Source organism: Coturnix japonica, chromosome 3 (assembly GCF_001577835.2).
Source record: "Coturnix japonica isolate 7356 chromosome 3, Coturnix japonica 2.1, whole genome shotgun sequence".
NCBI classification, from domain to species: domain Eukaryota; kingdom Metazoa; phylum Chordata; class Aves; order Galliformes; family Phasianidae; genus Coturnix; species Coturnix japonica.
In genome coordinates this window covers 99498484-99524002 of record NC_029518.1, presented here as the reverse complement: position 1 = coordinate 99524002, position 25519 = coordinate 99498484, and the positions used below count along the sequence as shown (strand labels likewise).

At 40.6% G+C, this 25519-nt stretch overlaps 1 protein-coding gene across 4 annotated transcripts in view; it reads left to right on the top strand.

Moving 5' to 3' along the window:
- Positions 1–25519, top strand: part of SUPT3H (SPT3 homolog, SAGA and STAGA complex component) — a 235133-nt gene that overhangs the window by 175026 nt on the left and 34588 nt on the right. For all 4 annotated transcript variants that reach the window (XM_015859909.2, XM_032443555.1, XM_032443554.1 and 1 more), the window contains 5 exons: positions 4482–4557; positions 7060–7172; positions 7697–7804; positions 8345–8533; positions 10802–10912. In XM_015859909.2, coding sequence (XP_015715395.1) covers positions 4482–4557; positions 7060–7172; positions 7697–7804; positions 8345–8533; positions 10802–10912 — 597 coding nt within the window. The remainder of the gene's footprint in view (positions 1–4481; positions 4558–7059; positions 7173–7696; positions 7805–8344; positions 8534–10801; positions 10913–25519) is intronic.

Sequence of the window (25519 nt, the reverse complement as noted above, 5' to 3'; positions counted from 1 at the left end):
TGCAGAATCAAAGGTACCCCATGAACTGGAAATGTTTCGTTTACAGGTTCCAACTCCACATTTCAGACTCACGGTAATAAATTCAGACAAGGAATTTGGATTGTATATGGAGCTGATTCAAATAAATACAGTGTGTGGAGATTTTGCATATGTTCAAAGGGAAATATTAGAGCAGCAGTGAGTTCCTATAAGGAGGTCACTGTTATTTATTCCTCTAGCACTGAGATCATGACTACTGGGAATTATTCCATTAATTTTGTTATTGTCTACGAGCTTCCATTAGCTTGCGTTCTTTAGAATTCCCCTTGCAATTTTTACATAATCTAAGATTGTCTTGCCAGTTCCCTTCCTGCTACTTATCTGCTCTGTTAGCTTTCATTTTTTAATACTTAGAGGAAGATGGAGAGAGTTAACACACGCCCATAGTACAAAGCCTCCTTTGTTATATGGTTTCGAGAGCAGAGCAGGAACTAAATTTACTGAGTCACTCTTTGGACTTGGCTTTTGTGTTGCTGTGCTGGCAAGGCTATCCTTCAGTCATGAGGTTCATCTGGCGTTTCAGACACGTCTGTAAAGGAGACCCAAGCCAGTGTCCACAGGGCTCCATCACTGATGTCTGCAATTAATGGACTACTGAGAAACGCACAGATGTGATTCATCTGACCTATTGGTAACGTCTGTTTAGGGAAAAGTCGGTCTTTGAAAGTATTTTATTATCTTTTTTTGACTAAAAGAACTTTAGATGAGTAATTAATATGCTGTAGATACCTACCTTCATCAAATGAATTCTTACTTTTGTCCCTAAACAGAAAATACCGTGTTTGTTTTGTTTGTTTTTTTCTTTTTTAAGTTTTTTGATCTGCATTTGTTACCATCCACAGCAGGACATCTCTATTAACATAGAAATCATCTTCATCTGTCTGAAAAAGACCTCATGTTATCTTTTAATAACAAAGATTCGAGAAAGTTTCCGCTTGTGAGCTTTCATAAACAGTATTACATCAAAGACCTTATTTGCTATGCAAATTTGTTCAGATTAATGTTTACTGCAGAATGTATGGTATGTTATATAAGAGGTGGGCAAAAAAATGATAAAAACCTCCCTTATGTCTGTGCTTTATGGCCGAATCAAGTTTAGTGTTACCAGTTCTATGGATCTTTCCCCAAGTGACGTTTTTATTTTCTGTATAAAACTCTGAGGATGATTAATCTTTTGAAATTGCTCACTCATGAAATGCCTTTTTTCTTTGTTAGCCAATTCAAACTGTTATTGGAAAAGGACATTTTTCCTTTACATAGCAGAAGACCTCAGATAGTGCTAATTCACAGAGAATTTCAAGATCCAGAGAATAAGAATGTATTTTCAGCATATTGTAGAATCGTTAAGGTTGAAAGATACCTCTAAAATCATCTAGTCCAACCATTCACCTACCACCAATAGCACGAATCAGTGTGTGCTTTTGGAGCATCTCATGAGGGTGGCAGTGACAGACAAGGGGAATGTTGTGAAATGAGACAGGAGGTTCAGGTTGGATCTGAGAGGGAATTTTCCCCAGATGGTGTACGCACTGGCACAGTTTTTCGCCTAAGATGGCTGTATGGCCCCATCCCTGCAGGCATTCAAGGCCAGGCTGGATGTGGCTCTGGGCAGCCTGGGCTGCTGGTTGGTGACCCTGCACACAGCAGGGGGTTGGGGCTGGATGAGCACTGTGGGCCTTTGCAACCCAGACCATTCTATCATTTTATGATTCTGTGATAATCATCATAAATTGTTCTGTCTAAATCTTTAGAAGATGCTGGACTCCAGATGAAATTCTGGTAGAATTGAAGTCAGTAGCAAAACTATCTATCTTCTTGCCAGCCTTTCAATATTGAACCCTTCAAAAGTTGTTTTATTTGTCTGATTATAATTGCAGCTGGAGATCTGCTTTTACTCTGGAGCGGTCACCTAACTCCTTTTGCAATAGGTGCACCATGAGGTGGTATTCAGAAATCAAGGAGTCATGCCACAGTATGAATACACAGGCAGTTTGGGAGCCAACATCCTTGTCATTAACGTTGTTGCCAAACACAGGGGTGTCCAAACATGCCACACACCATCTTCAAATGTTCCAGCTTAGCAGCTACTCAGCACGTTTCCTTCAAACACTGAATAGTTGGTAAGCAAGTTAACATTTGGCTTCTTGCCTTTTCCCCAACACAAAGACCTTGATATGTCAAGTGTGACAGCTTTGAAATGGAATCAAAACATGATTGTTTTTCAACCTGGATGGCAGCTGACAACACTGAACTTCTTTTCTGTCTCTCTTTATTCTCTCTTTTTAATTCTTTATGCTAAAAGAGAGAGATAATGCAACACATTTTTGGACGACTAAGCATAGTTGTACTGTGCCAGGTCCTATCTGCTGCATCCTTCAGCATGTTCCAAGGAAAGCATGTGAAGTATTTTAACTCTGCTGTGCGCCACATAACTCAGCTTCTTAACTGCTTAGAATGACTAGTACTACTGTAAAGGGAGTGAAAACTACATATATACATATATATTTAATACATTTAGATAAACTGGTGAGATGGCATAATTCATGTCATTTCTTTAATCAGGTTTCAGGCTGAAATTGCTTTAAGGCAGCGTGGCAATAGGATTTCACTGTTTCTTTGTGTAGGAATGACTCTCAGCAGACTTGGTTTTATACTGATAAAAGAGGACTTCAGTTCTGTTGGAGTGCTGCTCTTTACCAGAAAAAGCCTGCATGATGATGTGTAAAACTTCAGGGAAACTGTGTCACATTTAGAGACGTTTAGTCCATCTGATTACCTACCAATGGTTATATTATTTCATCGTTATCTGGAAGTGTCCAACTAGGAATCTGTGACTGGCAAAGACACAGATGATTGCAGAATGTAAACCATATTGCATAAAAAAAGTTGCACTCTGAATTATTTGAATGTAATCTCTTAATATGTGTAATATTTAAGTTAAAATTAGATGGCCTTTGAAGATGTAGAATAACTTCTATGTTTCTATGATCCTACGTAGTAAAGTTATGTAAGAATTCCTGTAACTGAACTTTAGTATATTATGTGAGAAGTGTCCTGTACTATGCAGAAGATCAGATTAGATGATCCTGGTAGTTCTTTCTGTCTTGAAAAATATGACTGAATTAATTCAGAAGCAAAGCAGATCTCTGTTCTGATCATGGTAGATGAGGATTGAAGTTGTTGTGACCTTTATTTTTACAGAATACAAAATAAATTTAGACTTAATGTCTTGCTGGAATAGATTGGCTGAAAAGTTTTACTTATCTGAATAAGCAGCTCCACAAAATGCAGTCAAGATGCCAGAAGAATGCATAGAAGTATTGAAAAGTACTTGGAGAGAATGTTTTATATCCGGTTGACAAAGAGTCAAAGTACAGCAGAAATGATGGAATGGGTAGAGATGAAAAGTAAGAAGGAAGGAGGGTGTGTTCCTGAATGGCAGGTGGTTCCGTTCCCAACTAGACTGAATGTGATGCCTGTGGATGAGATACTCTGATCAATGGATTGGGCAGTCATAGAAGAGCAATCTAACAGGCAGAGAACAGAGAAAGAAACAGTAACTGAAATACTGATTTTATTTTTTTTTTAACTTATTTATTTATTTATTTTTCTGATATAAGAAAGTTTTAAGGCCAAATGTTGTTTGCATTATCTGTCTTCATATACTCTCATCAACAGCCCTTTAATTTTCTGCTAAATTAGATTAATGTTCTCTGCAAGTTTGAGTTCATCAGACATAGAGGAGCTCAGGGACACAGAGCAAAATTAGTGTGTGCTTTTTGGTTGTTTTTTTGTTTGTAATGCCAACACAGCTGCGCTTCACCTTCTGCATTCAGGGGGTCTTGAGCTGTATGGACTAACAACAGTGCCATCAGCCACTCCTGACACCGCTCTGCATTCTGAACTATAGTGCTGCTCTCACCAGGTTTAATGGTTTCTTTTGTTTTTGGAAGGTGGTTACATTCCTTTCCTGAATGTGTAAAACAAATAATATACTTTTCTTGTTTAAGGGATTTGATTCAACTGTCCTCATCTGAGGAGGATAATTGTTCTCTTTAACTACTGCTTCCTGCCCCCAGTATCTGAGCAGTTCAATCTCTTCTAGAGATCAGATCCTTACCCTGTGAAAATCAGCTCTGCCCCTCTTGAAGAGATCCATCAGTGAACATTTTAACCCACTTTTCTTAAACTCTAATTTTCTTTCTTCTCCTATGGCAGAATCTTAAACTGAAAGTGTGCACGCTCCTCTGGGAATCTTAACTCCTGGGGCCAATGAGAAGTCAGTGATTGTATTTCTGCAGCCGAAATTGGTCAATGCACGTTTAATTTGGGGAGGGGTTACTTGATGGTGGTGGCAGGGGCACTGTGCTGCTTTAATTTCTGTTGTGGAATGCAGTTCTTGCTGGAATAAGGTTCATCATGTGCTTCTACTCTTTTGTCAGAGAGCAGAAAGACAAACACGGATGATGGATTCAGTCCAGTACGCTGAATTTTGTGAAAGTCGGCAGTTGAGTTTTTGTAAGTATCATAACGACTGTATTGTAATCAGATGTTCAACTGTTATTTCATGCCGTAGAGAAAACAGCCGAACCTCGTGCTCCTCTGAGAGCACTTTTGTTTTCCCCACAATAATGCAAGTAAAAAAATAAAGCAATAAAAATAAGTTTAAAAATACTCTGTCCTCATAATTCCTGGGGATGGTTAATTTTGCATAGTTGCAGGCTATCTAATGGGGTATTTTGTGTTATGGTTTACCAGACTCATAGACTGGGCTGCTGGGGACTGCTGCAAAGACAGAACTTGTAAGGAGTTAATGGGCTGAAACAGCCACTATTGCCTGAAGTCTATCGTGGTGCTGGTATGGGCAGCACATTAATAACACGTCATGGTTGCAGGTCCCGAGGAACGCATCTAAAATAAGAGAAGAGTAGCAAGTTTTGCTTTTATTTCTGCACCCACAGTGACACAAAAAACTTACCAAAGAGCCTTTTTCTATTTTAAGCTGTAAGCTCCTGCTGTGGATTTTATTCAACGTTGGCCAAATTCATCAGTATACGCCATTCCAACACTAATAACATGATGACAGAATTAGGGCTTTACTAGCACTGAAAACCAACTTACTAGAAGTAGTTGTGGGCCACAACTATAATGAGCTGTAAATTAATGGGCTTGATCATGTAGCAAAACATAATTACAGAGGAATTTAAGTGATGACTAAGGTTTAAGGTCGAATGTCAGAAAAAGAGAGGTTAGGGAGCCCTTAAAAATCATGACAAAACAGCACATGATCCAACACCACGCACTGAACACAATGATGTATTTAAATGGGAGAACTTATCTTGTTTGTCCTAGCAGGACACTTAAGTTCGAAGAATGAGTGAGTCATTTATGACAAACAAGTGACACTGTTCTGTGTCAGCAAATGTCGGAAAACACGTTTTGTAAGCATTTATTTTCCTAACTCAGAATGTTTTGTGAGCTCGGTTGTAATTTGGAATCACACATCTGTGAGCTGTTAGATGAATGATACTTCAGATCAGGGTGACTTCAGCCAATGAGAGGTTTGTGATAAAGTCATTTTAACCCCCCCCAAATAGTCATCTGGAGAGAGCAAATGCAAATCTTAATTTGCACAAACAAATCTAATGTTGTTGACCAGGGGACTGTGATTTATAAAAGAACCTCAATGGTACTTCAACAGTGTTGTTAAATGACTGTATCTATACACTTCTTTTTCACTGAAGTTTAGTGTCATTAAAGAATAAGAGAATCACAGTCCTTAATAACAGACTCACACCAAATTCAGTTGTGTATTATGAACTCAACTGGATAGCACATGCTGATGGCCAAGCAGAACATTTGTTCCAAAGTAACAGAAAGGTTATTTTTACTAATTTTATTTTACTAGAAGTTGAATTTATTAATGAAAATTTATTGTTTCGAGTAGTAAGCCCTTTTACTGTGATATAAATGGTTGAAAGTTAGGTCACAGGAGACTGCATCTTGGACTTGTAGAAGTCTGTTCTGGCAGTGTATATTCCTGACTACAGCACCACATCATTCTGTGTGCAGGCAGAATAAGAGGTCCACCAAAGGCTCAAGCACTGTGGGATCTCATTCCCTCCTAAAAAATAATCTCTATTGACATTTGTGTCTGCTTGATACCTGCCTTCTCTTTAGCTTTTTAGTCCTCAGTGGAGACAGTCTTTGAAAGTGCTGTTTTAAGTGAATACAGGGTATTCACTGCATTGTGATTGTCCTGTCCTCACAAACAGCTCATATTAAGATCTCTGTATGACTAGTTTCTGTCTGTGACCAACTTGCCTTCCTCTGGCTGAAGTAAGCTCATCCCTTTTTTGGTTCTCATGTGAATTTCCATGATGCTTTTTCAGTTCCATTCGGGTATCTCCTTTATCCTCTCAGCAAGTCTCTCGCGTTGCCTTGCTCCATATTTTCCTTTGTACTTTCTCCTGAGTGATCTCATCCATTAGCAGTGTGGAGCTCTTGTCTGAATGTTGATCGTTTGCAGATCTACAGTTTGTCCTTACATCCAATTCACAATTTAAAAAATACTCCTCCACAAATCACATTGGCTGGCTTGTCGGCACCTAATCCCCACTCAGTACAGCACAGGACTTCCAGTTTCTTCTTCTGTCTGTCGTCTGTCTTCACTTTGTTAACTCAATTATATCCTTTTTATCTGGGCTCCAAACCTCAGGTTTGGGTTGGTTTCTTCTAACGCCTTTTTCTGTCATTTGTCAAAGATGCAATGCAATCCTGTTGCTTCCTTTACCACCATACATTACAAATCAGATTTATTCTGTCTGCTGTCCTCTGAGTTAAATCCTTTTGAAATCTCCTCAGTGTTCTTCTCCTTTCTCCTGCTTACGGGTTTCCAAAATGTTGTGTATGAGACAGTTATCTTTCTTGACTCTCTGTGTTACATTCATGGTATTTTTGCGTTATTTTGGCCTACCTGCCTCTAATGTTTCCTTTTTCCCCCATGGTTTGAATTGGCAGCAAAGAAAGCATCCAAGTTTCGTGACTGGTTGGACTGTAGCAGTATGGAGATAAAGCCAAATGCGGTTGCAATGGAGATATTGGCCTATTTAGCATATGAGACTGTGGCACAGGTAAGGGAGCAGCTGGGCATGAATTGGGATAGACTAACTGGGCCAGGCGGGCTAATTTAATCCCTACCTGTCCTTCAGTTTGCTCTATGGCAGATGTGTGCTGTACCATAGTCACCCATCTGACAATACACAATTAGAAATGTTTTCTAACAGAGGGGAGTGGAGTCCAGCACGAGCTTTATTCAGATCCAAACTGAAACCACACACTTTGCTATGTGACCTTTGGCAACACGCTGAGGTTCATTCAAGCTGATTGCACAATTGGACTGAAAAGCAGGATTTCCTGGAAAACAAAATGTCACCTTAGTGCCAAGCCGAGCCCTCTTGGGTAGAGAAATCACTTTGTATATTTGCAGAAGTGGAAAAGGGAGGTTCCTTAGGCTAAAAAGCTTCACAAATTTTGTTTTCTACTGAGAAACACTAAGAATAATCTACCTCAGCCCACTCATCCTATCTCTTTTTTGTTGCTATTGGGTTCATGATGCATAAATCAGTGTATTTATTGGCTGTTTTTGCCTCTGCAGTTGGTGGACTTGGCCCTTTTGGTTAAACAAGACATGACTCCTAAGGCCGGTGACCCATTCAGTCATGCCATATCTGCCACCTTCATACAGTATCACAACTCTACTGAGGTATATGTTGCTTTCTCACATATTTATATGATGATTAATGCAGGGGAATGTGAATAAATATATTCTATTATTGTGTTACATATAGTATTATGTGTATTTGGTAGTTGCCTTCTACATAGGTATTGTTATTTGGTAGCTGCATTCTACATAGATTTTACTAAAACCTGGTATTTACTTGGGCTTCTGCTATGGAGTTCATTAACAGAGTGAGGGATGTAAGAAGAGAGGCATTAAACTATAGCTCCAAATGTTAAATTCTTTTTATTTAAATGTCAGTTCTCTTTTCCTTGCTGGAAATTTCCTCTCTATTGAAGGCTCTCTCTGCTGCATACTGGGAGATTAACATTCATGTCCATATTTGTCAGCAGAAGCAAGTACAGTCAGTTCTGCAAGGCATGCATTGCTGTGAAACAGCAATGGCAATCACTCGAGTTAGCCAACAATGCTGTATTACATCTCTTCTAATAGTAGATCTAAGAAGGCCATAACCATTTCATGAGCTGATTCTATAAACCGCTGTTGAACATCTTGTCTTCACAGCCACATCTCTTAGGGCAGGCTGCAGGTGTGAAGACTGGCCTTGAGTCTCCTGAAAACACACCACCCCCTACACCCACCCCACCAGCTCCTGCGGGGCAGCAGCATCTTGGGAAAACACCGTCAGGAGCGCTGGGGAATGGAGGGATTGGGCAGGACTCTTCCAAATCCAAACAGAGGAAAAGAAAAAAGGTACCGAAGCATGAAAAAAAAGGCAAAAAAAAAACCAACAAAAAACCACCAAAAAACCAAAAAAACAACAAAAAATCTTGAGGATATCATTGTGTCATTTATAATTATTAATTTAATATTAATTCACGTTAATTTTAAGTTGTGCTACTGCCAGCATTGGAGTAGGGGCAAAAATACAGACTAATATTATTTCTGTCAGAATTAGGGTAAGACTTAGTAACGCCAGTAGATGTTGCTTCCAAGAGGAGCTGCTCCTCTACAGCTGCAGCAGCACCCAAAATAACCCCCCTTCACCGACATAAACAAGAGTTGGTTTGGAGGGTCAAAGTGTAAGCAAAGTAGGCAAAGAGGTTGTTGTGATTGCCTTGCTCTCAGCAGCCTTAGGCAACTGCCTTCTTTGCCTATAACAACTTTGCCTGACCTCCTTTATTTCTATGCCAATTGGTTGCATTCAAGCTAAATATTTGTTTACTTTGCATAAAATACGGACGTCTCATGTTCAGTCCATGAAATGTAAATATTACAATTCCTGTCTTCTGTTGCAGATCCTGGATATTCGGTGTGAGAGAGGTCTATGTACCTTAAAACCACAAGGGAAATAGATTTGATTAAATAAACTGGTTCGGAAGAACTTTGTTATTCCCTTAAGGCTTTTTTTTTTTTTTTTAGGATGGGGGGGAAGGGTTGGGAATATTGATGGCAGTACTCATTTTGCTGCAAGAAATACAGTGACACGATTTTTTTCATCTGTGTTATTCTTCTACGCAATCAATACTCATTTTCATGAAATTTTACCTGTAACTTCCAGGCTGGATGTGGCTCTGGGCAGCCTCGGCTGTTGGTTGGCGACCCTGCGCATAGCAGGGGGTTGGAACTGGGTGAGCACTGTCAGTCTTTGCAACCCAGGCCGTGCTGTGATTCTATATTGACACTTAGAAAAGGTTTATTTTCTCCCTCTTGTTTCACTGGGGCAGTGGGTACTCCCAGTAGGTCCAACTTTCAGTGAGTTATAAAACCCTTCTGAAGACTTTCAGCTTGCTTTTTCCTCTTCTTTTTTAATACTGCACTTGAATATCCATATTTGTGCCTGCGGCCAGTTACTGTCTTTACTCCCAGGCACAGGAATTTAGCTGGAGACTGAATTTTTGATACCTCGTATTTCACCAGTTTTGTGAGTTTATGTTCAGTTAATTCCCAGTGTTTGACTTAATGTCTTTTAAAATAATTATGTTCTAAAAGGTGCACAGTTTTAATGAAACGTTCCCACGAGCCCCCCAACTTGATTAGGTGTGTGCTGGATACCAGTGAGGCATTGCGACAGACGAGTTAACTTGGTGAAGAATGTTATTCTCAGCCCACGAAGGCCCAGGCCAGCAGAAAATATTTGAGTTTCACATTCCTGTTATGAACATCAGTCAACAAGGGAAGAATCCACCGTCATATCATCAGTTATTCTGTTTATATGTGCACAGGCTTCAGTAGTCTTGGCACTCCTGAAAGAAAATGTTCTGTAAAAAATGCCCTCCGTGTTTGAAAGCATTAACATGTTGTGTGAATGTATGGGGGAGGCACATAAGTGTTTACATGCAGTTTTAGTGCCTAATGTAAGATTTTGTCCCTCATTAATACTACTTTCATGAATTTATGACTGAGCTGCCATCATTTTTATCAGTCTGGCAAGCAGTCATAGAATCACAAGGTTAGAAGCTACCTACAAGACCATCCAATCCAACCATCCACCCATCACCATTGCTACCACAAGCTACTAAAGCAGTCCAGTATCACCTCTTGGTGATTTTGGTGTCAGATTGCTTTCCACTTGGGATACTTGTTCAATATTTCCCCCACCCCTTGACATCATAATGAAAGCCTGAAATGTTTTAAAAATAGTTTCTGTGGTTATTGCAGTGTGACTTATATGACCCTTTCATTTCACTTAGAACATTTGCTGCTCTTTTCAATTGCAACATACAGCAGCACGAGGTGAAAGATTTAAGAGGACAAATATGGTGTTCTTTGGGTCTCTTAAGTGAAGTTCATGTAAAAGTCCTCTTTGATTTGTTAATAGCTTTTTTTTTGTCTAAAGTACTGTGTGGCAGCAGCTCTGTGTATCCTTAGGAAAAAAAAAAAAAGAAAGAAAGAAAGAAAGAAAGAAAGAAAAAGAAAAAAACTGGTCTATCTTATAAAGGTTTATTTTCATACTTTATGCACTGTAGGTCTGTTGTGTGTTTTTGATTTAGTAACAGTTTATGTGTTTTTCTGTTGCAGAGCGCTGCAGCCTGTGGTATGGAGGCTCAAAGCGATGCCATCCAGCCCAGCCACATCAGAGAGGCCATTCGGCGCTACGGCCACAAGATTGGCCCCCTATCCCCATTCACAGTACGTAATAACAGAGCTATAAAAAGTTATATTTATAATCTTAAAGAACTTTGATTTTCAAGTGGTCAAATGAAGAAGCTTTGGAATTGTTGAGAGCAATTTGTGGCGACTGTAATTTTCTTTATAAAAGTGGCATCGTTCTCCCGGGAAATAAAACTTTGTAATTTCTGTCTCTTTTTGGAAGGACAAAAAGGTTGTTTTATTTTTCTTTTTTTTTCTTTTAAATATTATTTTCTTTCAATTTCAAATTATGCTTTTATTTTTATTTTTTTTTTGTTAGTGCTTGAATTTTCTGTTTTTGCAACGTTTAGGTTTACAGTTATTTTAAATTATATGTATTCCAGTATGGTGTGGAGCACTTTGTATTCTAAAATTAGTTGTGTGTCCATTACCGCTCCTATTGGAAGATGAACTCTCAAGTGACACATTCAGGGCTGGAGAAAGAAGAGATGGGTTTCTTTAGATTACTTTGAACATCAACTAAAATGCACGAGAGCAGAGTTTGTAGTGGAACTCTGATGGGTTATGAGGTTTTGCCATCATTTTTTTCTCTGTGCAAATGGCAATTCTGTTGTCCAGAGCAGCCAAAACAAATCTTTTGTTTAAATCTCTCAGCTGATAAAAATGTGTAAGTAGTCAGTCTCTAATGTCATACATTGGGATCGTTTTCTATCGTCTGCTGTTTTATGTGACCTATATTCTGACTTACCTCAAAACATCTAAATCTAGAGAAGAATGAAAGTTAGAGAAATGGTCATGTGAGAAAAACAACCATCTAGAACACTAGATCTCAGATCCTAAAATCAGGAAGAAATTGACCATCTTTGGAGAGGCTTTAGTTGAGGAAAATGATTCAAAATCCAAAGGATATTTGTTTACATGAAATTTATATGGAATATCTGAAATATCAAGGGAACAGTAGTACTTTATCTCAGAAGCTAGGAACAGAAAGAAAACAAGACTGAAAGAGTATGTGAAGTTACGGTTTTCGTAGTGTCAAAACTATAGGTGATTCTTTTTGGAATTAGATGTTGGGGTTATTAATGTCAGTGGGTGCATATTTGGAATGAATTCTCTTTACAATTCTTTTTGAATTAAAAAAATAATAATCAGAGTATTGTGAAAGGTGTTAAAATGTTTGCATTTAGAGCTGCCAGTTTGTCCATACTCAATGCCATCAATCACAGTTGTCCTAAACAAAACTGCTCCAAACTTCCCATAAGATCCTTCCAGAGCAGAAGGCACAAACATGAGCTGAATGTAGACTGATGCTTCCTTCTTGTATTGCCAGGCTCTCACACTGTTGATTTAAAAAATATTTTACCTTGCCATTGTGGACAGTGGCGTGGCAGTGTTTCTTTTGAACAGTCTTCTGCTTTCTCCAATTGCCACCACATTCACAATAGTTTCTTTGTATGCCTGCATTCCCTCCTAGACAGGATGACTGAACCAGGAGGAAAAGTGGCTTCACTCAGTGCTCTTCTTGTGATGCTGAGCAACTGCAGGTTCAGTGCTTCTAAGAGCTGGAATACAATTACAGTGCATACTGGTGTCTGTCCTGTCCCACATTCCTCTCCTTGGTGTGGGATATGAATCCAATAAGTTCATTGGGTTAATGCTCTTCCTTTTATCCACTGTGTTTCAGAGTCCAACTGTTAAGTCAGAGTGATTAGAGATTTCTTATAAAAGGTGATTTTAGTGGGCATGACCTGAGGGATTCATTTCAGAATTAGCATTCTGAAGCAACATAGGATCCCTAATTTTCCCATAATTGGGAATATTCAGTAGGAACTGGTCAGAGCTAGTATTGAATATCTGAACCTTGTCAGTTTTGTTGCTGACAGTGGACTGAAGCTCAAAATATACTCATGCAGGTAGAGGTCTGCTTGTAGAAGTAGCTGAGCACTCAGTTATGAAAGCATTTTAACTTAGATTCTCAAAGGTGACTGCACTGAAGTACACAGAAGCAAATGCCTGAACATAGGTTGTCACAACTGCAGCATGTTGACTTAGTTTGCCTTTGTTGTTCTGTCTGAAGTCTTTTTTCCCACTGGTTTCTCCACTCAGAGCTTGAGCTGGTTTTTGGCTTTTCTTCTCAGATTCTGACTTTTTCTATAAGCTCTTCAGACTGTGATATCTATGCACTCTTTGGGGTATTTGTTTGGGCTGCTTCAATCTTGATTTGGTTGCTTAGAGATAGATGTATTGCAATAACATTTCAGATTTGCAGCTTTAGCCTGGAAGGATCTCCTTTGTGTTCCTTGTCATATCCACTAGGCAGCTATGCATGCCTTAATTGAGACATCTTAACATCTTAAATGGCACAACGTACCTAAGCTTAGGCAGCTGAATCCATCACTCTGTTATTGTTTTGGGAGGTTAGGAAGTAAACAATAAGAACAAGAGGAGAAACAGAAACTATAATATGGAAAGATTCCACTGTGGGAACCAGGAAAGCTAAAATTTATCTCTGTAGTTGTCATGGATGACTTATGGGGTATTAGGCATGATACTTAGGCTGGAATTTAGGCTGCCAGTTAAACCTGCATACTTTCTAAACAGCTAACTAAAGCCTGTAAAGCCAACAGTCACTTGCAGCATCCTGAAAAATGAGTTATGACAGCTCTTAAAGTGAGACCCCAAATCAGTGAAGCCTATGATGAAAATTTTGATCATCCTCTTTCTGAAGCTTATGTTTGTTGAGTAAGATGGGTGTTAATCTAGTGAATGATTAAGAGAAGTACTGAATGTTCATCAAAGGCATATGTCATTAGATTCAGTGATATCATGCTTTCAGCCATTCCACCTAAAGGTTATCACAGTATCACAGAATCACAGGATGACTTGAGTTGGAAGGGACCCCAAGGATCACGAAGCTCCAACCCCCCACCACAGGCAGGGCCACTGACCTCCACATTGATACCAGCCCAGGCTGCCCAGGACCCCATCCAACCTGGCCTTGAACACCTCCAGGGATGGGACATATGTGTGTTTTGTAGAGGACATAGGAACAGGAAATTCACCTTTTATGTGTACATTATCTCTGTTTCTCTTAAGACTACTGACTTGCCCTGTCAGACCAGAATCAACAGATGCCCCTAAAGGGGGTCTTTTAAATAAAGAAAAATGATATTTTTATATATCCAGAAATTTCCCACTAAATTTGCTGATGTCTTTTTATCATTCGCTTTAGCAGTGCCATTGAAGAAGCAAGTAAGTAAATGAAGCTGTCTCACTAAAGAAATAGCGGGTATTGTGCAGTATATATTCCATTAAGACCCCAAAGTGTATACATGGGACTGAATTTTGTGTAAAACATAGTTCTGTGTACAAATAGAGTTTAAATCAGCAGTACATCTGGATAAATGGCTAAGTAACTGTGCAAAGTATCTGATAATACCTCTTCATTTAAGTTTGTGAGAGACTATATAAATCATGTCTCTGTATGAAAAATCCTATTTGCATCCTAAAGCAGAAGAGAGAATTCTAACAGCCTCTCTATAAGCCTACAGATTTGGTTGGCAGCAGCCTTTTGTTTGTCTCTCTTCTCTAAAGTTTTGAATCTTCCTTTTTTTCCATCACCTTTTTATTGCTTCTGAAAGTGGAGTGGGAAGCTGCTTTACTGTACCCCTCTGCTATATTTAAATCACCTTTCCACTGTTTGTAGCCAGTCTATACCTTTTCTTTTTTCACTTCCAATGAACCATGCCTAATGTCAGGGATGCATTAAGCTGTGCCTCATTCCCAGGTTAAGTCCTAGGTGCTGAAGGAGAGCGATCTCAGTTAGGACTTCGTAGTCCTTAGACTAAAACTAATTTCTTGCACTGTCTGATAATTCACAAGTAGCAAGAGCCATGCGTAATTGCAAAGACATTCTCTAGGTTCAATATCAGCCTCTAATATTGAGAAAAGCCCCTGCTTTCATTCTCCTCCATCGGTTACAAGACAGGGACCTTTCTTTAAGGCATGAATAACGTGGTCTTCAGTGATGGATTACTGATATTTGACCTGGGGACTTGCAGGTACACACCTAAAATTAAATCTCTAAAAAGTGTTTAAACCACTCACCATGTAGGCTGTGATGTATGGGCCTTCATTCTGCTATCCTGGATATACTTGGCACAGTTCAGAAGAGAATTCGGAAGAGACTGTTCTGCTCTTGTGTTAATCCTACCACTATACATCCTCCTTGTGATGTGGGTTGTTTGGCTTTTCCTTAGTATCATGTAAGCTAAAATCCTACTACAACTGAGTTGTGATTCATGTACTGCATTTGGTTTCACTGAATCTTCCTCGTTTTGAGTGGTTGAAACTTAGTAGAATTGGGAATCACAGAATCACGAAATGGTTTGAGTTGGAAGGGACCCCAAGGATCATGAAGCTCCAACCCCCCACCACAGACAGGGCCACCAACCTCCACATTGATACCAGCCCAGGCTGCCCAGGGCCCCATCCAACCTGGCCTTGAACACCTCCAGGGATGGACGGGGCATCCACAGCCTCTCTGGGCAGCTGTTCCAGCACCTTCCCACTCTCAGAGCAAAGAACTTGGGAAGGTCACATTAGTTTTACTTTTCAGCTATTTTTTTTCAGTAACATCTATTTTCTTTTCAGTAACATTACTGTTACTATCAATTTTATCACTTACTACTACTACAAAACTCATCCCCCTACATGATACGGTATTTCCATTTTTGTTGAAAAAAGAAATATAGACAATTTTGGTGTTACTTTCTCGGGATGGTCATTATGTATTTGTCAGACACCAGCAGGAATATTTTTTGACAACTTTTCTTCTCTTTGCTGTTTAGTCATAATTGTCCTTTCTCTTCAATCTGAACTGGTGGTAGGTGCTCCTATTGATACAGTTTTGGAAGAACAGTTGAGCTGTGTGGTTTGTCCTTTAGCAGCGTTTGATGGATGTTGGTTTGGACAAAAAGAGCACTTTGAAAGTTTTATAATCATATGGTAAATGAGAACTAACATTAAAGTAGCGAAAATGATCCCTTTGCATATATTTTGACCTTAATAGCTATGTCAAAATGACTAACATAATTAGAGCAGTTAGGTTTTGTCTCCAAGTGCAAGCCACAATGGAAAGCAGCAAGTGTACTCCAGATTATTCTGTATTTTATCATGTCTAAGGTAGTCTAGACATATATTTTATCCATATATTGTCTTTAGAGTGGTGCTTACTGCAGCCTAATGTGAAAGGTCCAGACTTTCATGGAGCAGAGATACAAATAATGTATTCAAAACACAGAGACAAGACAAAGAGAAGTAAGTAACTCTTCCTCACATTGGATGATGCAGTTCTGTGTTGTACCTGAATCTACTTTTCTGTGTTCTGTACATTTAAGTTTTAGAAAGAAGACATTTTCACAGAATCACAGGATGGCTTACGTTGAAAGGGACCTTAAAGCACACTCAGTTCCAACCCCCCTGCCATTTTCTGGTTGCCCCCAACCAGGTCAGGCTTCTCAGGGCCCCATCCAAACTAGTCATGAATGTTTCCAAGGAGGGGGCACCCGTATCTGTCTGGGCAGCAATGCAAGGGCCTCACTGCCATATGAGTAAAGAATTTCCTCCTACCATCTAACCTAGATCCCAATTCCTTCCAAGCTGAAACTGAGACACTCTGTCATTGATGAAGGCACTGAAGAGCACTGTCCCAAGTTGGAGTCCTGGGGGGACACTGCTTGTCACCAGCCTCCACCTGGACATAGAGCTGTTGACAACAGCCCTCTGGCTATGACCATCCAAACAATTCTTTATCCACCTAATAGTCCAGCCTTCAAATCCATCTCTCTCCAATTTAGAGATAAGAATGTGATGCAGGACCATGTCAAATGCCTTGCACGAGTCCAAGGTAGATAATACCAGTTGCCCTTTGTCAACTGATGTTGTCAGTCAGTCATAGAAAGTCAGCAGACTGGTGAGGCACAATCTGCCCTTGGTGAAGCTATGTTGGCTGGCTTGTATCACCTGCTGCAGCCCAGCCTTCTTCATTGTTTGCAACTGCTGCATTGATTTCCCAGCAGATGTCTCAGTGGTTGAAATCCACCATCAGAATGAGAGCTTAAGATCACAATGCGGGTTGTTCCTGAACCAAAAGGCCTCATTCACAGGCTACACTGATCAATCAGCCGTAGTAGACTCAACCACCAGATGCCTTAGTCCAGACTCTAATTTTAACCTACAGGCTCTCAACCAGATCAAGGCTGTTTCTCAGAGGCAGCTCTTCACAATCTATCCACATCTTAACAGAGAGGGCATATCCCCCACCCCTCCTTCTTTTCCTACCCCTTCTAAAAAGCTTGTATTCCTCACCCATACTATTCCAGTGGTGACATTTGTTTCTGTGATAACATAGCTTTCTAATTACACCTTGGCTTCCAGATCCTCTTGTTTTTGTGGTCATTAACTCATTGCAGGCTCAGTCTTACTTCCTTGTTCAATTAGAACTCAATGGGAAAACTGCCAACATAAGATTAGCTGACTTTTAACATCGAGAGATGGATTTATATTTGGCTGTAAATTAATCATAGAGTCATAGAATCATAGAATGGCCTGGGTTGAAAAGGCCCACAGTGCTCATCTCATTTCAACCCCCTGCCGTGTGCAGGATCTCCAGTCACCAGACCAGGCTGCCGAGAGCCACATCCAGCTTACTTGAATAGAGTTTATTTCTAATACTTGGAGTAACAAACTGGACATCATAAATCAAAAGTAATACTTGATCAGGATATCTAAAACCTTGATATGGACAGTCATTAATTTCTGAAATGATTGAACTGGTGAATAATGCACATTTGCAGTGGTATTTGTGGCCTTGAAATGCATTCTACTCAGCAAGATTGCATCCTGTGCTCCAAAGGGAGAAGGAAAGCAGTCAGCTACAGCAGTGCTAATTGGATAGGAAAGTGTTCCCCAAACAGATTCTTTGTCCCCTCTGGTTTATGCCAGTTTGGAAATGAAGTGTTTTTGATGTTTGGCTAAAGAGAAACTGAGATTGTAAATGTAAACTGTGATACTGCACAGACCTGCAGAAGACAGTAGCCATTATTCAGCGATGTAAGCGTGTGTAAGTGGAGTGGAGTGTGTTGAATGAACAGAGGGTATAACCAACTTTTGTTTGGGTGTTCACCTTTTGGGGGGAAATACTCCCCAAGTAATTTCAGCTTGAAATGACTTGCCAGTCTAAGCCCTCTCTTCTTAAATGTTTTAGCCCTGTTAAATTGCACAAGCATCATGAAACAATGAATACTTACTAAGCTATGTTTGTGATGCTGCTTTTGGCATTCCCAGACTGAAGAGCATGTAATGCCAGGGAATGCTCTGTGCTGGAGACCTGCATGATTTGCCTTTCAAACAGCCTTGCTTCTATACCTATAGCATCCTAATTCAAGGCCAGGCTGAATGTGGCTCTGGGCAGCCTGGTCTGCTTGTTGACAACCCTGAACGTAGCAGTCAGTTGGAACTGGATGAGCACTGTGGACCTTTTCAACCCAGGCCATTCTATCATTCAGTAATAAGGTGTCAGTATGATATTTGTAGAGATAAGCAAATTAAACAGAGCTGAAAATTTGGGAAAACACGTTACTTTTAGGTGCCCCAAACTTCAGAAAAAAATTAGTTTCACTGTTGGACAGGGAGTTGCTCTTCTTGACTGGAAAGAATTTCTTTCTGCCTACTTCCAACCAGAGCAGTAGTCAAAAAGGCTTCGGAATACAATCTTTGGTAATTGTTTCAGTATACACAAAGTGGATGTGTTACATCAAAGTTTTTGAGTACAGTTTCTGAAAGGAATTAGGTACACTGGAATCATATCAAACTAAACATCTCTGATATTTCAGGTGCTGTAAATAATGTGCCGCCCCGCTGATAATCAAAATCAATTGACACTGATTTTGAAGAAGTCAGAATTTCATTCTTCATCAACTTTCTAAAATGAAATGTATGTATCAATGTCAAAAAGCATTTGAAAACTTTTCCTTCTGTTATGTGTTTGTTTTCTGATATATAAAAACTCAAATTGACACATTTTTCATTCCTCCTCATTTGGAAAGCTAAAAAAAAAAAACAAACAGCAAAAAAAAACCACAAAAAACATCCAAACCCCAAACCCAACATTTTATTTCGTTAAGCAATTAGATTCTTGTGAAGTGTTTGTCTGTGCTTCAAGCAATTGTCTGCAGTTATTTGTTGTTCTGTAGTGTTAACCCCGTGTGTTTGAGAAACCTGAGTTATGATTCTATAAAGCAGCAGGAAGTCCAATCTCAGTGTGGAAATCTTGCCCCCTTCCCTCCCAGCCCCCACTCCAAGGTTCCTCCTTTCAGATTTATGAAAGAAAACATTTCTTGCTGTAAAAGGGTTTTGTATGCCAGCATCTGGAAGTGTTTATTTCGGTGGCGTGTAATCTATCTGTGGATTTAGTTAGCACCAGACCCCCTTTTGTGTACTCCTGACTTAAAATTTTTATAAATGATCTTGTTGAATTTGTGCCAGCGTGCACATGGTTTGGCTGATTGCTGCATATATCCTTTACCTGCCAGTCACCTTTGATTTATATCCCTTCTCCTCTGCTTCTGCCTTCCAAAAACGGTGCCACTGGACTGTCCTCTAAATCATCGGACTGGATAAATTACTCCAAGATGAGATGGTACGTTTTGGGCTGACTCCTGGACAGAAGGCATTCCTATAATCCACCCTTGCCTGCTCTGTGTAGGGCCATTCAAAAAAAGAGAAGGGCTGGGGGAAATCGGGCTCCCTCTTCCCCTCCATCCTGAGCTGTATTTCTTCCAGTGCCACTGCAGGACTGGATGTTTGATTTATGGAGCTCTTTGTGCCGATTGAAGACACGCAAACAGCCCGAGAGCCTTTCCACGTGCTCTCCTGAATTGAACTTCTTTGTGATATGAGTTTAATCCCGAGAACGCCATTTTCTCCCAGACAGATTAAGATGTAAAAGAATAGCATTTCTGAGGATATTCTGGAGCATTTCACTTGGAAGGGGTTACTCAATATACTTGACAGGTCTGTCTGTGATAGAAATCCCTACTGGTTTCCTTAAGCTAAACAGCTAACGCTCCTTCGGAATAACAACAGTTCTGTAAGCTTTGCTTAATGACATTACTAATTTGGAGAGTTTTATGAAGTTTCCTGGAGAAAAGCAGGTGGCTTGGCAGTAATTTAAAAGGTTCACAATTTGTGGTAGCGGTTTCAGGGGGTTTCATGTTTCTAAAGAGAGAGAGCAAACTGCATATTGCTTAAGAGTGTCTGACACAATGATGTATAATTTTGGACTAAGTTTCCAGAAGTTCATTGGTCATTAAATGCGCTGCTTGACTTTATATTGCAGTTTCCCAGCTGTCTCTACTGGGGGTAATCTTAACGCTCGAGCAGAATTTATTAATGAAGGCATAAGCTGATGAAACAGTAACTTGTCCAGATGATTTTATTAAACAGAAACATCGATTCTTAGATAAGAGCAAAATGTCACTTAAGGAGATTCGGAAAGAACTGGCTCCTTTTCTGCACAGCGCTGGGAAAGTGTTCACAAACGGTCTGGATAGCATTTGATATCCTGTGGGGACGTTTAAAATTCTTGGGTCGCACATCCATCAGTGTCTCAGTACAGAGCACAGTGCATGAATTGTTGAGAGTGGCGTGCGAGGTCTTCGGGTGGTACAGATGAGGGTCGGAGGAGGCAGGAGGCAACGGCGTGGAACCACTGTGCTGTTCCCATCATCCCATCACGGTGCTGCTGTCCCAGCACAGCACAGAGCAGCTCATGGTGTGAGTGAATGATCATAAAAAATACCCAGATTTGACAAAATGCTTATTAGCTCTGCTAGGGGGAAGACAATAAGTAAGCTCTGAGGTTTCAGGTCACTTCATCTGTCTTACAATGCAAAGCATCCCCTAATTGATAAGCCTTGTATAATTAGCTTTTCTTAGCTGTTTATCCAGGCTGACAGGCTGAGGGAGCTGGGTTTTTCAGCCTGGAGAAGAGAAGGTTGTGGGGTGACCTCATTGCAGGACCCAAAAGTGAGCCTACAAACAGGAGAGGAGTCAACGCTTTGAAAGGGGAGATAACAGCAGGACAAGGGGAAAAACCACCATTTTGAGGCTTTGCTCACTCTTCAGTTTGGAGCTGAAGGAGGGAAGATTTAGGTTGGATGTCATGGAAAGGTTCTTTACTGTGAGAGTGGTGAGGTGCTGGAACAGCTGCCCAGAGAGGCTGTGGATGCGCCGTCCATCCCTGGAGGTGTTCAAGGCCAGGTTGGATGGGGCCCTGGGCAGCCTGGGCTGGTATCAATGTGGAGGTTGGTGGCCCTGCCTGTGGTGGGGGGTTGGAGCTTCGTGATCTTTGAGGTCCCTTCCAACCCAACCATGCTGTGATTCTGTGATTCTATGTGGCAGTCTGAAAAGTAGTACAACTACACAGGTATGTGCTGGAAGGGAAAGGTGAGCAAATATCATTCTACTGCAGATATCAAGAAAAAAAGAGGGTAACTGAACAAACTGTTCTGAGGCATTACTGAAAGAGAAGATGCATAAACACACACATCTTAATTAAGTCCCTTTAAGTTGGGTAATGGTAATGACGTATCCATGCAGTACGTAGGTTCTGGTACAAACATTAATGAGTAGCAGTTTGGTAGTTAAAAATCTTAAGGTTCTCTTTTTTTTTTTTTTTTTTTTTTTTTTATTTTTTTTTTTTAACTTGTCAATGCATGGAATAGTCACTGTGCTCCCTGCAGTTCCTTATTTGTTTGGGCCTGTTAGATTTTGAGCAATATTCTGCACTGGCACCATCATACACTGCAAGAGAAGACGGTGCAGTTGTGTTCTGCACAATTCTTTCTATTTCCCCTGGACAGTAAGCATTCGCTCATGCATGTTTTTCTTCCTGAGTGATTTAGAAGTGCTTTATGAGCTAAAATTACTTACAGTTGTCAGTTCACCTACAACAGGGACTGAAGCAGCTCAATGTGAAATGCAGCAGCTGTGGAAAAGTCTGCAGCAGTGCTGTGTGGCTTTGTAGGACAGGATGTGAACTGTCTAGATGAAACATTATGAGAACTCGAGGATCATGTAATACAACTGTTTGAGCTGGGATTATTGCATGGATTAATGTATGGTTTAGGAAAGTGACGCGGAACTTTTAATTTCTTGTGAACAGGATCTCCATTTTTGATGTTGTTTTTATCACTGACATTAGACAGACCTGCACTGTTGCCCTGAGCTTGGAGAAGCTCTGCCCCCAATCAGCTCCAACATCACTGGTCTATCCCATTGCAATGAGGGACACCACAGGCAGGGCCACCAGCCTCCACAGTTAATACCAGCCCAGGCTGCCCAGGGACCTATCCAACCTGGCCTTGAACATCTCCAGGGATGGGGCGTCCGTCATCATATCAACCTCTGTTCAGCAAATAAGTCATTTTCATTAAAAAAACTATGATAAAAAGTATAAGAAAAAGATGAAGGAGAAGGCAAGTGGGAGGAAAGAACTCTAAGAAGTGCAGAAAAAGAAAAGAAATAGATATGCGTGGTTTATGCATGCAGTTACATCTGGATCTGCAAGGACTGAGGGAGGATACAGTGTTGGATCAATAGTGTGTTGTCACAGAACTCAAGAAAAGCCATGAAGTTAAGGGGAACTCTTGAAAGGAATAGAAGAATCTGGAAAAAGAATGAAAGGAATGTGTGGATCTAGAAATAGAATAAAGCTAACCAGGCAGCTGTCAGGTTTTTAGTGCTGTGTAGTACTACACTTATGACCGTGACTAATGCCCTGTTTATGATGAACCCCCAACCACACTACCTTTCACATCCATCCCTTGTATCTTCTGGGCCACAGGAACAACATTTTGTAGGATGGTTCTCTTGCTTCTAAACCAACATCCAGGATTCCTTCCGACTGATTGCTGGGTGACTGCTGAACCCAGAGTGGCTAAAAAGCTGTGCTCTGAAATCCATAGCCCAGGGCTCTGCTGTGAATGTCATGCTTTTAATCTTGCATCATTTAAATGCCAATATCACTAGTAGTGGCTGAATCAGTCAGAGCATAGACTTTTAGATGTGGCATGGTGCAGGCACAAAGGAAATGATCGTTTGCAAAGAGTTATGCTGCCAGTACAAGAAGTAGGTAGGGGAGAGGCTGGCATCCAGCCTGGAGGTGATCTGATGTACAAACACAACATGTCAGGCTGGCACAGACTTTGAATGTAGTGATGTGCTGACAGGATTACCAGTTTTGATGGTAAAGAATTGAGACAGCAGAAGAAAATAAAGCTCTCTGGAGATCTACACGTGCTAGTTTTAATGCGGAAGGTGATAAAACTGCTGGAAGCAAGTTGTCTCCATGCAGAATTGTTGCAATACAAACGACCTGGAAGTGAGACGTATTAATTTCACCAGCTTAATTTTGTTGGTGGTGAAGGGTTTGGATTTGTTTGTTTTTTCACTGCGGGGACAAATCGTTGCTCTTTACCATTTAGAAGCCTGTAGTTCTAATTGGTGTTTAGATACAAGACGTAAATTACCATCAAAAGATGTAGTGTACATTTAAAGTGTGGATTAGGTGTGTATGAGGAAAAGCATAACGTTTATTCTGCATCTGTTAACAACGAAGTTTTAACAGCCTCACCATTGTGCCTGGAGTTTAAAAAGAATGAAAAGTGGAAAGATATATGCTTGCTACCACTTCAAGTAGCTTGGGATTGATTCATTTCCTAGAAGAGGTCCATCTTTATCCATAATTTCCTAACTGAATATTTCGGTGATAAAAAGAGATAGCTAAGTACAGAAGAAGAAGACTGGATGGCTCAAGAAATTGATGTAAAGTGATTAATCTCAGTTCTTCGGAACATGATGAAAGCATTTCACACAGTAAAGAAGTACTGATTCTGATGCACATTTTTATAAACAACTTTATTGGCAACACTGCCTACAGCAGGACTTTGGAACTCAGTCCTTCAGGTTCCTTTCAGTGCAAGCCATTCTGTGCTTCAAGTTCTCAAAAGCAGCTGGTACTTCTGATTGCTGTGTTTATTTCCCAGCTAACATACCAGAAGCAAATTGCCATTTAACTTTAAAAAGGAGTCAAAATAATTACTAATGTTTTTCAATGTAAGAATATCAGTTAAGATACAGAATTGTATCAGCCTGTACAGGCTGGATTTGGCTCTGGGCAGCCTGGGCTGCTGGTTGGTGACCCTGCACGTAGCAGGGGGTTGGAACTGGATGAGCACTGTTGGCCTTTGCAACCCAGGCCATTCTGTGATTCTGCAATTCTGTGTTTGTTGCAAGTGATACAGATAGATGAGTAGGGAAGACAAATGCTAAGTTTTGATAAGATCAGAAAGGAGAAACAAAGGGAGATGGTGTTGCTTGACTTGCGAGGAAAAGAAGAAAAATTAGAGAAATTATCCAATTACTGTAAGGTTTCTTCTATGGGAGTCGTAGCACAGAAGAATTTTAAGAGTTATTGATGGTGGGTGATGAAGTCCCTCTGCTGTTTGTTCCTATGAAAGGATGAGGCAGATGTGCTGTGTTGTATTCAATATGTGCACATCAAAGACTCATAACTATTTCTATAATTTCCTCATGAAGAAGAGTAGAAACAGGACAAAGAGTGAGAAAGGCTGTTATGATGTGCCATTGAGTTGTAGTCTGGAAAAAAGGAGGTGAGGTATGGCTGTAATCATAGAATCATAGGATGGCCTGGGTTGCAAAGGCCCACAGTGCTCATCCATCCCAACCCCCTGCTGTGTGCAGGGTCACCAACCAGCAGCCCAGGCTGCCCAGAGCCACATCCAGCCTGGCCTTGAATGCCTGCAGGGATGGGGCATCCACAGCCTCCTTGGGCAACATGTTCCAGTGTGTCACCACCCTCTGGGGGAAAAACTTTCTCCTAAGATCCAACCTAAACCTCCCCTGTCTCAGTTTCAAACCATTCCCCCTTGTCCTATCACTGCCCACCCTCACAAACAGCCATTCCCCCTCCTGTTTATTCACTCCCTTCAAGCACTGGATGCCCACACTGAGGTCTCCCCGCAGCCTTCTCTTCTCCAAGCTAAACAAGCCCAGTTCCCTCAACCTTTCCTCATAGCAGAGCTGCTCCATCCCTCTGACTGTCTCAGTGGCCTCCTCTGCATGTGCTCCAAGCGCTCCACATCCTTCTTGTGCTGGGGGCCCCAGGCCTGGATGCTAATGTGAGCATAAAGACATAGAGAGCTTGCAGCACTGGAAATGGCACCCATGTTATATGCTTATTTGGTGGTCATGGTGGTCCCAAGATCCTTGATGAAGAGAGATTAAGAATTTGGTAATGGAAGATGATGAAGAACTCCAGTTTATCCAAATTCAGACTGATCTGGCAGCTTCACATTAGGGATCTCAGAGGGGCACGAAAAGGTAGCTAGACCTGAGTTAATCAGCCAGAAATCTTTATCGGTTGTGTTATGGGGTAAGAAACACTTTCTGCCATGTCTGAGAGCAGAGGTTACAATGTGCAGTATTATTTGCTTCCAGTAATTTATTACATACTTCCCAATTCATCAAAGCACAATTTCCTTTAGGTTGCTGAAGCAACCC